Here is a 14,984-nt window from a genome sequence, read left to right on the forward strand (position 1 = left end):
CAGGTTATCCTTCAGTGGGATGGTCCTATCTATTGACATTCCTTGGTGGAGTCATGGAGTCCCAGGGGGTTTGCTAAATGCCAAAGATATCTGAGTCCATTCTTTCTGGGGGTGCTTGTCAGTAGCTAGGGGTTACTCGAGGGTTCCTAATTTTCCTTGTATTACAAAATAATAGAAACAAAGGCCTGTTGAAAACTCAGTCTAGGGCCCTGACCTCACCTTATTCCCTTAATGTCCTAATCCTGAGGTCTTTTGACTTTCTCTAATCCTGGGCTCTCCATTTAGGTTGGCCATTTCTAGACTCATGATGACTTATGCTTTGTTTAGAAGAGTGGACTGAAGAGCTTGACTTTGCAAGTGTCAATTCTCATTTCTCTTTGGCTGGGCTGATCACTTACAATTCAGGAAGTTGTTCTAGACTAGAGTAAGGACTGGGTTCCTAACCTCTAGTAGCCCCATCTCCTCCCAGGGATCAGGCCTGGCCAGTGGATGGTGAGCCCCCTTGTTCTGCTTGAGGGCCTTCCGTTGTGTTAGTTGCCAGAGGAGTCCAGAGGAAAGTTGCTTTTCTTCAGTCATCCGGCATTTATAAAGAATATGCTGTGTTTATTGCACTGTGCTTGGCACTGGGCATACATTGATAAAAATGATACTGTTCTAGCCTACAAACAGCCTTTATCATCTTTCCCCCCATACCTACCTCTCTTCTCAACTTCTCTGTTTCTCTTGTGAGGGCATCATATCTTTAGAACTGCTCAGGTTCGAAACCTTGGAGTCACTTTCAACTCCCCACATAGCAATCAGCCCTTATACCTATCTGCTTTTCTCCACTGATGTGGTTAGCATTCAGGTCCTCATCACTTCTCATAGACTTTCTATTACTAATGAATGCACGACAGTTATTCATCTCATTTGCCTTACCCAGGATTGTCATTCTATTACAGGGCCACGCAGCTCCATTTAAAACCGTCTCTGCCAGGGCAGCAATACCATCCACTATTTTAAAGCTTCCAACTGCTGCTTTCCAAGGTGTCTTTGAGAAATACCCTGAGACCTTGGTAAGGGTAGTACAGGTAGGTCAAATTTTATGTTCTTTTCTTCTCCATAGCTACTGGAAGATGGCTCCTGATGTCACTCCAAGGTTTCCCCACTGCAGGGAACTTCTTAAGAGTGTTTTCAGGTCTGATTATCAGCTTGGATGAAAAGTGGTGCCAACATCCACTTTATTTTATTTTTTTTAATGTCCTCAAGAAAAGAAAGGACCCAAATCCATTCAGCAAGACTGAATATTGGGGTTATAGGAATATATGAGAGGGGTTGGGAATAGCTTGGGAAGTGGGAGGTGAGGTCTTAGGAATTGTAGGGAATAATCTGAGGTTTTATTGGCAAATGGTTTAGGAGAGGGGCATGGCAAGAGATGAGACGCTGAGTCAAGAGCATTGTGGATACTTGGAAAAATCTCCATGGACCTTCTATGCACATCTGTCCCAGGCATGGGTGCCTGAGGAATTTTGAGCCTCATATTGTTTCTATCCTGTCAGATCATAATGGTGCGGCTGCAGAGGGTGACCTTCCTGTCTCTACACAATTACCTAGGACTTACCACTGAACTCTTCAACCCTGTAAGTAGAAAAATTCATGCCTTTACACCAGATCCCACTCCCCAGCGCAATAATTTCATTACTTCTAAGCCTTGGAAATTTAATTTTTTTATGGTCTTGTTAAATACATCTAAACAAGCGTTGACCTGCGAAAATTATAAATTATGCTTATGCTTGCTCTTTCAATCCTAAGGCTAATTATTAGTTTTTCTTTTGATTACTTGAGGGCTTAAATTCTCTTATATTTCTTGAAGTCTGTCATATTTTTAAAAATAATAACTAGTCTTTATATAATGTTTTATGTTTTGCAAAATGCTTAAATGAATACTAACCATCAGTTGGGGAATGGCTAGACAAACTGGGTACAGTAATGTAATAGGATTTTACTCTACTGTAAGAAATGAATATGGAGGATTCAGAGAAGCCTTTTTTTTTTGCTCAGTGCTCAGTATTTTCCTCTTCTTTTAACCCTTGTACCATTAAGTGGAAAGGATAAAATAGCAATCATTCTTACATGATCCATTGACTGATGACTCTTCAAAGTGAGTTTCATGTTGGCATTGTTTAGTTTAATGATAGTTTCTGTCACCCTAAAATGGATTCCTGTGCCTCCACTGTTGTTTCTTATCTTTCATAATAAAGTTTCTGTTAGTGACAAGTGTAACTGACTGATATCCTTAGTTTGTAGAGTTGTAGATAAGTAAGATTAAAGTATTCAGGGCCTTAGTTTGGCTTAACAATGCCAATCAGATTTTTTTTGCTTTGCTTTTATTTTGTAAAAATGTATTGATACATTTTGTTTTGACACAATGGATTTTATTTTTGGGAAAAAGATGCCTTTTTTGAAAACTTTGCAATAGTTTCCTGATCTACTCTCCCTAGCAGCAAAGAATCAACTCCACCTGACTCCAAATGCAACATTCTATGCCTGAATTCTCCCTCCCTTCTCCAGAAGGAAGGCTTTGTATGTTTTTTTCTCTGTTCTCCAGATCCAGGATTGTTATTGCAGTTAAACAGCTTTTTAGTATTGCTTTTATTCATATTACTATAGTCACTATATATATTGTTCCTTGCTTCTCCTTTCTTTGTTCTGTTTCATTTAATCAAAGCGTTCCATGTTTTTCTGAATTCCTTGTATTGGTTGTTGTTGTCGTTTAACAATGCAATAATATCCCATTTCTTTAATATACCATGATTTGTTCAGCCCTTCCCCAGCCATTCAGATTTCACTTTGTTTTCATTTTTTTTTTGCTACCACAAAAAGCGCTGCTTTGAATATTTTGGTATCTTCGGTTCCTTCTTTCTTGTGCATATTAACTCTTTTGGATCTGCTTTGTTCATTCTATAACTTCATGCAAGTCTTTGCATGTTTCTGTGAATTCTTTGTATTCAGCCTTCTCTACAGTACTTCATTTATGATAATGTACCAATTTGTTCAGTAGTTCAATCATTGAGCACATTTTTTCTCCAGCTTTTTTTGTTATCACAAATAATGCTGCTTTCAGTGTTTTTGTACGTATGGGTCTTTTTGCACTGTTAGTAACACCCTCAGGATATAATTCTAGTAGTAGGATCTCTAGGTTAAAAGTAATGAACACACTTAACCCCAATTGCCCTGCCTTCCCCCCTCCAAAAAAAAAGTAATGAATAATTAAAAAACTTTTTTGTATAATTCCAAATTATTTTCTAAAAATAGTTGAATAATTTTATAGCTACACCAGTAGTAGATTAGGATGCCTGTTTTCCCAAAGATACTCTTTTTATTTTTTTGGCAGGGCAATTGGGGTTAAGTGACCTTGCCCAAGGTCACACAGCTAGCAAGTATGTCAAGTGTCTGACGTCGGATTTGAACTCAGGTCCTCCTGACTCCAGGGCTGGTGCTCTACTCAGTGCGCCATTTAGCTGCCCCTTCTTTTATTTTTTAAAAATTGTTTATCGAGCGCTAATTTGATGCATACATAAGGCAGTTCAGTATTTTTAATACAACATATTTTTCTTTTTTAAAATAAAAACATATTTTAACATTCTTTTTTGTTTTGAGTTTTAAATTCTTTCCCTCTCTCCAGCCTTTAACCCCACCTATTGAGAAGGCAAGTGATAAAACAGCTATTATACATGTGAAATCATGCAAAACATATTACCATTTTAGGCATGTTACAAAAATTAAAAAAAAAACCAAGAAAGTGAAAACAATTATGCTTTAATCTGCACTGAGAGTTCATCAGTTCTCTCTGTAGAGGAAGATAGCATTTTTAATCATAAATCCTTTGGAACTGTCATGGATCATTGTATTGAACCCAGTAGTTAAGTCTTTCACAGTTGCTTATTGTTACTGTGTACAGTGAGCTCCTGGTTCTGCTTACTTCACTTTGTACCAGTTTGTATAAGTCTTTCTGGGTTTTTCTGAAACCATTCCATTTGTCATTTCTTATAGCACAATCACAAGTTGAATACAGCTTGCCCAGCCATTCCCCAGTTGTTGGGCATTCCCTCAATTTCCAGTTTTTTGCTAATATAAAAAGAGCTGCTATAAATATTTTTTTATGTATGTTCTTATCCGTAGATCTGACAGGTAATTTTTTCCATGCTTTCCCAGTTTGCTTATGATACCACCCTTTTAAGTCTAACCGATATACCCATTTTGTTCTTATCTTGATGTATGGTACAAGATGTTGGTCTATGCCTAGTTTCTACCAGACTGCTTTCTAGTTTTCCCAGTATTTTTGTTGAATAGTGAATTCTTGCCCTCCAAGCTTGGATCTTTGAGTTTACCAAACACTAGTACTTTGGGCCAGCTAGATGGCACAGTGGCTAAATTGCTAGCCCTAGAGTCAGGAAGACCTGAGTTTAAATTTGGTCATAGACATGTGACCCTGGTCAAGTCACTTAACCCTGTTGGCCTCAGTTCCTCATCTGACACATGAGCTGGAGAAGGAAATGACAAAGCACTCCAGGATCTTTGCCAAGAAAACCCCAAATGGGGTCATGGAGAGTTGAACATGACTAAAACAACTAAAAAAAAGATTACCATTGTCTTTTACTTTTATATATTGTGTGCCTAATCTATTTCACTGATCAACCACTTTGTTTCTTATCTAGTACCAGATAGTTTTGATTATTATTGCTTTGTAATATAGTTTGAAATCTAGTACTGCCAGGCCACCTTCCTTTACATTTTTTCCACTGATTCCCTTGATATTTTTGACCTTTTGTTCTTCCAGATGAATTTTTTTTTTAGTTCTATAAAATAATTCTTTGGTAGTTTTATTGGTATGGCACTGAATAAGTAAATTAATTTAGGTAGAATTATCATTTTTATTATATTGGCTCAACCTACCCATTGGTTCAGCCATTAATATTTCTCTAGTTTTTTACATCTCTCTTTATTTGTATAAAAAATGTTTTTGTAGTTGTTCCTGTGTGTGTCTTGGCAAGTAAGCTCTCAAATAATTTATATTATCTGTAGTTATTTTGAATGGAATTTCTTTTTCTATCTCTTCCTCCTAGATTTTATTGATAATTTATTTGAAATGTTAATGATTTATTTAGACAACTTCGTTGTCTTCTGAGTTTGTGTCTTGAGCTTCCCTTTCATGATACTACCTTTTATGGTCAGGTTCCTTTTTATTGCTTGCTCATTTTTTTCCAGCATATTTCTTGACTTTGAACTTTAAGTTAGGGTTGGGCTCTGTTCACCCCTGGTAGGGAGTAGAGCAGTAGTCACTATCCCAAATTTCAGGTTGTTATGCCTTGATGTTTTCACAGTTAGTTGTAGGGGTCTATAAGTTCTTAGTGCTTCTAAGGTGGTGCGAAGTGGGGAGAGGTGTGGTCGCTGCTCTTCTGGTCTGTGTGCTGTTTCTTACCCAGGAAGAGCCCCTGCTCTCTTGTGACCACACCCACCAGTGTTCCCCTCTGTCCTGAAACTGAGTAATAGGCAACGGAGTTGCCAAATGGCACCTGGTCCTGCACGCAGTGCTCTCACAATGGTCCCGTTATCTCTTTCTGACTAGGTGTCCAATATTCTTTCTGGGCAGTGAGAGCTCCTAGTACTGCTGCTGCTGTCCCTGTTGCTTTTGTCCCTGCTGCTGTTGGCCCCCATCCCAATACCACCAACCTCTCCTTCTGATCTCTTAAGTTGTCCTGGGCTGGAAAAATGGCTCACCTCAACCTTTTGTTAATTATATTGCTCCAGAATTCAATTCGATGTATTATTTTAAAGTTGTTTTAAGGGGAATATTGGGAGAGTTCAGCTAGAATGCTCCCTCTATCCACCATCTTGGCTCTGATTCCAACGTATTTCTCAATTAATAGTTGATAAGTTTGGAAAATCTCATCACTTCATTACCAAAATGTTATAATTGTAAGTTTTCCTTGTGTAGCTTATTTTGGGTTCTTCTTATCTGAGAGACAGCAGTAGTTTTCTTCTTTGATCAATACCTTTTCAATTGCTTTTTTATTTTTCCCACAGGAAAGTCAGGCTATCCCTTTGGTGTCTTTGAATAGTGTAATAGCCAGCAAAATTAAGAGGCAGATGTCTTGTCCAGCATCAGATGAAGAACAACGGGGAGAAAAGATTGAGAAGTCCCAAGAATGCTCAGAACCAGGTGATGATCTAGACAGAGGCTGATTGGCCAGTAGAGACAGGCAGCAGGGCCCTTAGCACCTTTGCAGGAAAGCATGGGGTAGTAGGAAGCATGCTCAGTGGAAATTAGAAGACTTGCGTTCAAGTCCTAGGTCTTCTACTTATGTGTAGAGTATGTCTCTTAACCCTGTCTGAGTCTCTTTACTCCTCCTGCTTTGATTTCTTCAGAGAAAGCTGTTGTGCGAATCAAATAAGATAATATATATCAAAGTATTTTATAAAAGGAAAAGTGCTATGTAAATGTAAATACTTCTATTGTTATCCTCATCTTCATCATTATTTGTTAATAAATCATTTATCCTTAATATCTACCAAAGCTAGGAATATCAACCTGTCCTAAAGTTTTTCCCCTTTCATGAACTTTTCTTCCTTTGCTATCCCTATTTTCATTTCTTCCTTACAACTGTGCTCACCAGTGTTCCCTTCATGTGGTTTTCCCTGTGCCTTTTCTTTAACTAATATAAATGTCAGGTACACTAGAACTTATGTAGTAGGTAAGGTTTAGTGCAGAAAGGATGCCCTAGCTTTAAGTTGGTACCGGTTCAGAAGGTAATATTTCTAGAAGCTTCCCAATTATCAGGATGGTTTTGTCCTGACAATATATTTTTGTAATATAATTGGTCAGTAAGACTTGACCTCTTATTAGTTAAGACCAGGTTGATGTGAACTATAAAAAATACCATAATAGTAATTGCTATGGAATGAGGATCACAGTAAACCATGTCTATAGCATAGAGAAGAAATAATCAAGATGTTAAGGTTTTTCCATAGTAAAAAGATAAAGTAGGTAGCAGAATCCCACTTACCATGTAAAGGAATTTGGGCAACTAGGGGAAGGCTGTTATTTTCTTAGAAATTAGGGAAAGGAAGATACAGGCTATCTTTATGTACTGAGAAGTAGAGATTGTAGGATTTAGAGCTTGAAAATACTTTAGAGAGTGTCTAGTTTGATTCTTTCATTTTACAGCTATGTAAACTGAGACCCAGGGATGTTAAATGACTTCCCCACTGTCATACAGTTATTAAGTAGCTGGTCCAGAATTTGCATTGGGGGTTTTGACTCCAAGTTTAGTGCTTTTTCCATACTGTAAGCTGCGCTTTCATATGCCAAGATTGGTAGGCTGTGGTTGGTGTGCCATTGTGTTGGTGCAGATCCTGAGAGAATGGCCTCCTGGATGGACTTGACAGATCAGCCCTATTAAGTAGATGTAGGTGTTTTGTTTTGTTTTGTTTGGTGCTTTGCAGAGTTCAAGGAACAGGTGTCTGGGAAGTTTTGATTGTGGTACTGTGAAGATATAGTAGATTCCAGATGACTGCCACATCTGGAGAGATTTGCCCCAAGTCTTTAGTATAATTTGGAAAGGGAGAAGAGCTGATTGTCTTGAATATTTTGCATCAGTTGAAGGAGCTGGATTAGGAAACATCTTAAAACAGAAAAGTAAGGAGTTCGGTGGGGATTCTTCATGGCTTTGGCTTATGTCTTGTTTCCACCTGACAGATCATATAAAGGAAGGCCAGTTAGAGACCTCTGAACTTCTTGTGAAGCGGAGCTTCTCCAGCCCACTGCCTTCAATACATGGAGAGAGTTTTGATGAAGTAGGAAAATTCCAAGGGATTGGACCTGACACACTGACACCTCAAGGTAAAAGGGAACTCGGAATTCTTGGTGCTGTTTGGCAGATTTAGATCATTTCTTTGTTATTGTTTTTAGTGCAGATTGGAAAGAAAGTCCAAAGGGTTCCTTTGAAGGGTAGGCTCAGATTTTTTGACAGATAACAGAATGCTGAAAAAGTACCTTTTTTTTTTTGACAAAGTACTCTTTTTTTGTCATATTGGTGGTAGCCTGGGGAAGCAGGAATTGATTATTCTTTATAAATTGGGAAACTGAGGACCTTGAGCAAATAGCCTTCTAGTCAGTGACCAGATTTGAAACTGAACTTGGAACTCTGTTGTCTCCAGTCTTTTGCCATGTCTAAAGGGATATTACAAATGACCAAGCGTCTTGTTTCCCTCAACATAAGATTAATGTAAGATTGACTTTTTATTATTATTCCATGTAACCTCCATTATTTCATCAATACTATTACATTTTAGAAGAGGAGGATGTCTGATGGCATTCTATAAATGTATAGTATGCATATCAACATGTCCTCTTTTTACTCCAACCCAATCACTTTTTGACATCTCATCCTTTTTTTCCATCTTCCTTGTCACCAGTCTGTTTCAAACCATTATCACCTCATATCTAGTCAATTTGCAGTAGCCTCCTAGCCTGTCTCCCTGCCTTCAGTCTCTCTTCACCATACCCATCTTGCACATACTATCAGATTAATAATCTTAAAGCATGGGACTGATTGTGTCACACACATCACTCTATTCCCTACCCCAGCATCTATGCCCTTCTTGAAATTTTTCAGTGGCACTCCATTACCTACAGGATAAAGTCCAAACTCCTTACCTTTGTAGTTAAAGCCCATCAGAATCAAAAGTAGGTCCAGCCTACTTTTCTTTTTTTCTTTTTTTGATTTTTTTCAAATATTTTGTTTGTTTTCCAATTACATGTAAAAAAAATTTTAACATTCATTTTTTATAACTTTGAATTCCAAATTTTCTCCCTCCCTCCCTTCCCTTCCCTTATTGAGAAAGCAGGGAATTTGATAGATATATTATGCAGTCATGAAAAACATATATCCACATTAGTTGTGTTGTGAAAGAAAACAGCAAAAAACCCAAGAAAAATAAAAAAGTTTTAAAAAAGTATGCTTTGATCTGCATTCAGACTTCATCAATTCTTTCTCTGAAGGTGGATAGCATTTTTCATTATGAGTGCTTTGGAATTGTCTTAGATTACCGTATCGCTGAGAATAGTGAAGTCATTCACAGTTGATCTTTGTAGAATATTGCTGTTACCATGTACAATGTTCTCCTGGTTCTGCTCACTTCACCTTGCATCAGTTTGTGTAAGTCTTTCCAGGTTTTTTTGAAAGCAACCTGCTCATCATTTCTCATAGCACAATAGTATTCCATCACAATCGTATGCTACAACTTGCTCAGCCATTCCCCAGTTAATGGGCATCTCCTCGATTTCCAAATCATAACCACCACAAAAAGAGCTGCAATAAATATTCTTGTACATATAGGTCCTTTTCCTTTTTTAAAAAAATAAATTTATTTTTTATTTTTAGTTTACAACACTCAATTCCACAAGTTTTTGAGTTCCAAGTTTCCTCTCCCTCCTTCTTCTTCCTGCTCCCCACCGCAAGATGGCATGTAATCCGTTATAGGTTCTACATATACGTTCACATTGAACTTGTTCACGTTATAGTCCAGTTGTAAAGAAGAATTATAACCATTGGAATGAGTCATGAGAAAAGAAGAAACGAAACCAAAAAAGAAGGAAAAAATAAGAGAGCAAATAGTTTGCCTCAATCTGCATTCAGACTCCATAACTCTTTCTCTGGATGTGCATAGCTGTTACATACCTAAGAGTTGTTTTGATTCGCATTTCTCTAATTAAAAGTGATTTAGAGCATTTATAGGAATACAAGTCATTCCCCAACTGAGAAATGGTCAAAAGATATGAACAGGCAGTTTTCAGAAGAAGAAATTAAAGATATCTATAGTCATATGAAAAAAAAGTTCTTTTTTTTTAACCTCTTTGGGATATAGAACTAGTAGTGCTATTGCCAAGTCAAAGGTTATGCACAGTTTTAATACCTTTTAGGCATAATTCCAAATTGCTCTCCAGAACATTTGGATCAGTTCTCAACTCCACCAACAGTACATTAGTGTCCCAATTTTCCCCTATCATCTCAACATTTGTCATTTTCCTTTATTGTCATATTAGCCAATCTGATAGGGGTGATGTGGTACCTCAAAGTTGTTTTAATTTGCATTTCTCTAATCAAAAGTGATTTAGAGCATTTTTTCATATGACTTAGCTTTAATTTCTTCTTCTGAAAACTGCCTATTCATATCATTTGACCATTTATCAATTGGGGAATAACTTGTCTTTTATAAATTTGGTTCAGTTCTCTATACATTTGCAAAATAAAACCTTTGTCAGAGAAACTTGCTGTAAATTTTTTCCCCAGCATGCTGCTTTCCTTCCAGTCTTGGCTGCATTGGTTTTGTTTGTGTAAAACCTTTTTAATTTAATTTAATTTTAATTTATTCTTATAATCAAAATTATCTATTTTATATCCCGTAATTTTATTTATCTCTTGTTTGGTCATAAATTCTTCCCTTATCCGTAGATTTGAGAGGTAAACAATTCCATGTTCCTCTAATTTGCATATGGTATCACCCTTTATGTCTAAATCTTGTACGTATTTTGACCTTCTCTTGGTATGCAGTGTGAGATGTTGGTTTATACTTACCTTCTACCAAACTGCTTTCTAGTTTTCCCAGCAGTTTTTGTCAAATAGTGAGTTTTTTTTATTCAAAAATTTTTTTGTATTTATTTAGTATTTAATTTTTTCCCAGTTACACGTAATTTTTGAGTTCCAAATTCTCTCCCTTCCTCCCTCCCCACCTCTGCCCCACCCATTTATAAGGCAAGCAATTCCACATAGGTTATATGTGTGTAATCATGCAAAACATATCTATAATAGTCATATTGTGAAAGAAAACAGACCCCAAAAAAACCTGAAGAGAAATAAAGTGGAAAAAAAAAGTTGCTTCAATCTATATTCAGACACCACCAGTTCTTTCTCTGTGGATGGATAGCATTTTTCATCCTAAGTCCTTCAGAGTTGTCATAGATCATTGTACTGCTGAGAACAGCTAAGTCCTTCACAGCTGATCATCCTACAATATTGCTATTACTTTGTACCCAGTACATTTCACTTAGCATCAACCCACGTAAGTCTTTCTAGGTTTTTCTGAGAGCATCCTGCTCATCATTTTTGGTAGCACAATAGTATTCCATTATAATTACATATCACAGCTTATTCAGCTATTCCCCACTGTGCATCACCTCAGTTTCTAATTCTTTACCCGCAGGAAAGAGCTGCTATAAATATTTTTGTACATGTAGATCCTTTTCTTTTTGTTTTTTTTTATAATTAAGATTTTTTATTTTTAGTTTACGACACTCAGTTCCACATAATTTTGAGTTCCAGGTTTTCTTCCCCTCCTCCCCCCTTCCCTCCCCAAGATGGCATGGAATCTGATATATCTTCTACATATAACTTCACATTGAACTTATTTACACAAGTCAAGTTGTAAAGAAGAATTATGACCAATGGAATGAATCTCTAAATAAATCATCATATCATCTGTAAAAAGTGACAATTTAGTTTCTTTTTTGCCTATTCTAATTCCTTCAATTTCTTTTTCTTCTCTTATTGCTACAGCTAACATTTCTAGTACCAAATTGAATAGTAGGGGTGACTTTCACCCCTGATCTTATTGGGAATGCATCTAGCTTATCCCCATTACAAATAATGCTTGTTGATGGTTTTAGGTAGATGCTATTTATAATTTTAAGGAAGGCTCCATTTACTCCTATGTTTTCTAGTATTTTTAATAGGAATGGGTGTTGTATTTTGTCAAAGGCTTTTTCTGCATCTCTTGAGATGATCATATGGTATCTGCTAGTTTTGTTGTTGATATGATCAATTATGCTGATAGTTTTCCTAATATTGAACCAGCCTTGCATTCCTGGAATAAATCCTACCTGGTTATAGTGTATTATTCTCATGATAAGTTGCTGCAATCTTTTTGCTAATATTTTATTTAAAATTTTTGCATCAATATTCATTAGGGAAATTGGTCTATAATTTTCTTTCTCTGTTTTGACTGTACCTGGTTTGGGTATTAGTACCATATTTGTGTCATAAAAAGAATTTGGTAGGACTCCTTCTTCCCCTATTTTCCCAAATAGTCTATAAAGTATGGGAATTAATTGTTCTTTAAATGTTTGATAAAATTCACATGTAAAACCATCTGGCCCTGGGGATTTTTTCCTGGGGAGTCCATTGATGGCATGCTCAATTTCTTTTTCTGAGATGGGGTTATTTAGGAATTTTACTTCCTCTTCTATTAGCCTGGGCAATTTATATTTTGTAGATATTCATCCATATCCCTAAGGCTGTCAAATTTGTGGGCATACAATTGGGCAAAATAATTCCTAATTATTGTTTTAATTTCCTCTTCATTGGAGGTGAATTCACCCTTTTCGTTTTTGATACTGGTAATTTGATTTTCTTCTTTCTTTTTTTAATCAAATTGACCAAAGGTTTATCAATTTTATTGTTTTTTTTCATAAAACCAGCTCTTTTATTTATTAATTCAATAGTTTTCTTGATTTCAATTTTATTAATGTCTCCTTTGATTTTCAGTATTTCTAATTTGGTATTTAATTGGAGATTTTCAATTTGTTCTTTTTCTAGCTTTTTCAGTTGCATGCCCAATTCATTGATCTCCTTTTTCTCCATTTTATTCATGTAAGCATTTAGAGATGTAAAACTTCACCTAAGAACTGCTTTTGCTGCATCCCCTAAGTTTTGGTATGTTGTCTCATTATTGTCATTCTCTTGAATGAAGTTATTAATTGTTTCTCTGATTTGTTCTTTGGCCCGGTCATTCTTCACAATTAGATTATTTAGTTTCCTAAGTCATGAACCCATTTTGACTTTATTTTGGTATATGGTGTAAGATATTGGTCTATGCCCAGTTTCTGCCCTACCATTTTCTAATTTTCCCAGCAGTTTTTGTGAAATAGTGAATTCTTAGCCCAGAAGCTGCATTCTTTGGGTTTATCAAAGAGTAGATTGCTATAGTTGACTACTGCGTCTTTTGTACCTAACCTATTCCATTTATTCGGTTCTCTCTCTTCTTTCACCCTGTCCCTCCTCAAAAGGGTTTTGCTTCTGATTACCCCTTCCCCCTGTCTACCATTCCTTCTATCACCCCTCCCTTCTCTTATCCCCTTCCCCTTCTATTTTCCTGTGGGGTAAAATAGATTTCTATACCCAGTTGCCTGTTTATCTTACTTCCCAGTTACATGTAAAAACAATTTTTAACATTCATTTTTAAAACTTTGAGTTCCAAATTCTCTCCCTTCCTCCCTCCGTATCCACTCTCATGGATAAGACAAGCAATTCAATATAGGTTATACATGTGTAGTCATGCAAAACACTTCCAAAATAATCATGTTGTGAGACTTACTATATTTCCCTCCATCCTATCCTGCCCCCGTTTATTCTATTCTCTCCTTTTACCTTGTCCCTCCCCAAAAGTGTTTGCTTCTGATTACCCCCTCCCTCAATCTGCCCTCCCTTCTATAACCCCCCCCATCCCCTTCCCCTCTACTTTCTGTAGAGTAAGATAGATTTCCATACCCAATTGAGTGTGTATGTTATTCCCTCCTTCAGCCAAAACTGACGGGAGTAAAATTCACTCATTCCCTCTCACCTCCCCCCCTTCTCCTCCACTGTAAAACCTTTTTCTTGCCTCTTTTATGTGAGATAATTTACCTCATTTTACTTCTCCCTTTCTCCTTCTTCCAGTACATTCCTCTCTCACCCCTTAATTTTATTTTTTAAGATATAACCCCTTTATATTCAACTCACCCCCTTTTTGTCTATGTATATTCCCTCCAACTACCCTAATAATGAGAAAGATCTCATTGAATTACAGGTTATCATCTTTCCATGTAAACAGTTCAACTTTAATAAGTCCCTTAGGATTTCTCTTTCCTCTTTACTTTTTCATGCTTCTCTTGAAACTTGTATTTGAAAGTCAAATTTTCTCTTTAGCTCTTATTTTTTCTAAAGAATGCATTAAATTCCTCTATCTCATTGAATATCAATTTTCCCCCTGGTGGATTACACTCAGTTTTGCTGGGTAGGTGATTCTTGGTTGTAATCCTAGCTCCTTTGACCTCTGGAATATCATATTCCAAGCCCTCCAATCCCTCACAAAGAAGTTGCTCAATCTTGTGTTATCCTGATTGTGTTTCCACAATACTTGAATTGTTTCTTTCTGGCAATATTTTCTCCTTGACCTGGTGTATTAGCAAGGCAATAAAAACAACATTGATGATAATTGTGAAAATGTCCGTGTAATTCTGTATCACAAAATATGAGAGACTCTTCATATAGAATGTAGAAGGAGTAAAACATCATTTATTTAGACACTAGAGGACCAAATCCCATAACTAATAAGTCCAACCCATCCAAGCAGCTACCAACTCCCAAAACCAGTAAGCCCACTTTATCACAATAGCAAGGAACTTAGAACACAATATCACAGAATGAAGCCTCGCCATCCCACAACCACCCGCCCCACTGCTGGGACCTTCCCACAAACACACACTTACAGCATAGCACATCTGCTCTCTCCCTCAGCTCTAACTGTTCTCTCTCTGAGCATTTCCTGTGACACACTTTCCTTTTCCTCTCAGCAAGCTCCTCCCGCCACATGTGACTTAGGCTTTCTGTGATGTAAGCAGGTTACATGGCCTATCAATGGGTGGGAAAAATCTTCAAATTTAAATTGTCATTATACCTGAGAATTCTGGAATTTGGCTATAATAGTCCTGGGAGTTTTCCTTTGGTGATCTTTTTCATGAGGTTATTGGTTGATTCTTTCAATTTCTATTTTACCCTCTGGTTCTAGAATATCAGGGCAGTTTTCCTTGATAATTTCTTGAAAGTAGATGTCTAGGCTATTTTTGATCATGGCCTTCAGGTAGTCCAATAATTTTTAAAATTATCTCTCCTGGATCTATTTTCCAG

At 36.8% G+C, this 14,984-nt stretch overlaps 1 protein-coding gene across 2 annotated transcripts in view; it reads left to right on the forward strand.

The window, feature by feature from the left end:
* The window catches only part of PNPLA7 (patatin like phospholipase domain containing 7), a 208,029-nt gene that overhangs the window by 23,587 nt on the left and 169,458 nt on the right, over positions 1-14,984 (forward strand). For both annotated transcript variants that reach the window (XM_036748628.1, XM_036748627.1), the window contains exons 10-13: positions 942-1,070; positions 1,539-1,619; positions 6,067-6,202; positions 7,739-7,882. In XM_036748628.1, the coding sequence (XP_036604523.1) occupies positions 942-1,070; positions 1,539-1,619; positions 6,067-6,202; positions 7,739-7,882 (490 nt within the window). The remainder of the gene's footprint in view (positions 1-941; positions 1,071-1,538; positions 1,620-6,066; positions 6,203-7,738; positions 7,883-14,984) is intronic.

The sequence above is a fragment of the Trichosurus vulpecula genome, chromosome 3 (genome assembly GCF_011100635.1).
Source record: "Trichosurus vulpecula isolate mTriVul1 chromosome 3, mTriVul1.pri, whole genome shotgun sequence".
Taxonomy (NCBI): domain Eukaryota; kingdom Metazoa; phylum Chordata; class Mammalia; order Diprotodontia; family Phalangeridae; genus Trichosurus; species Trichosurus vulpecula.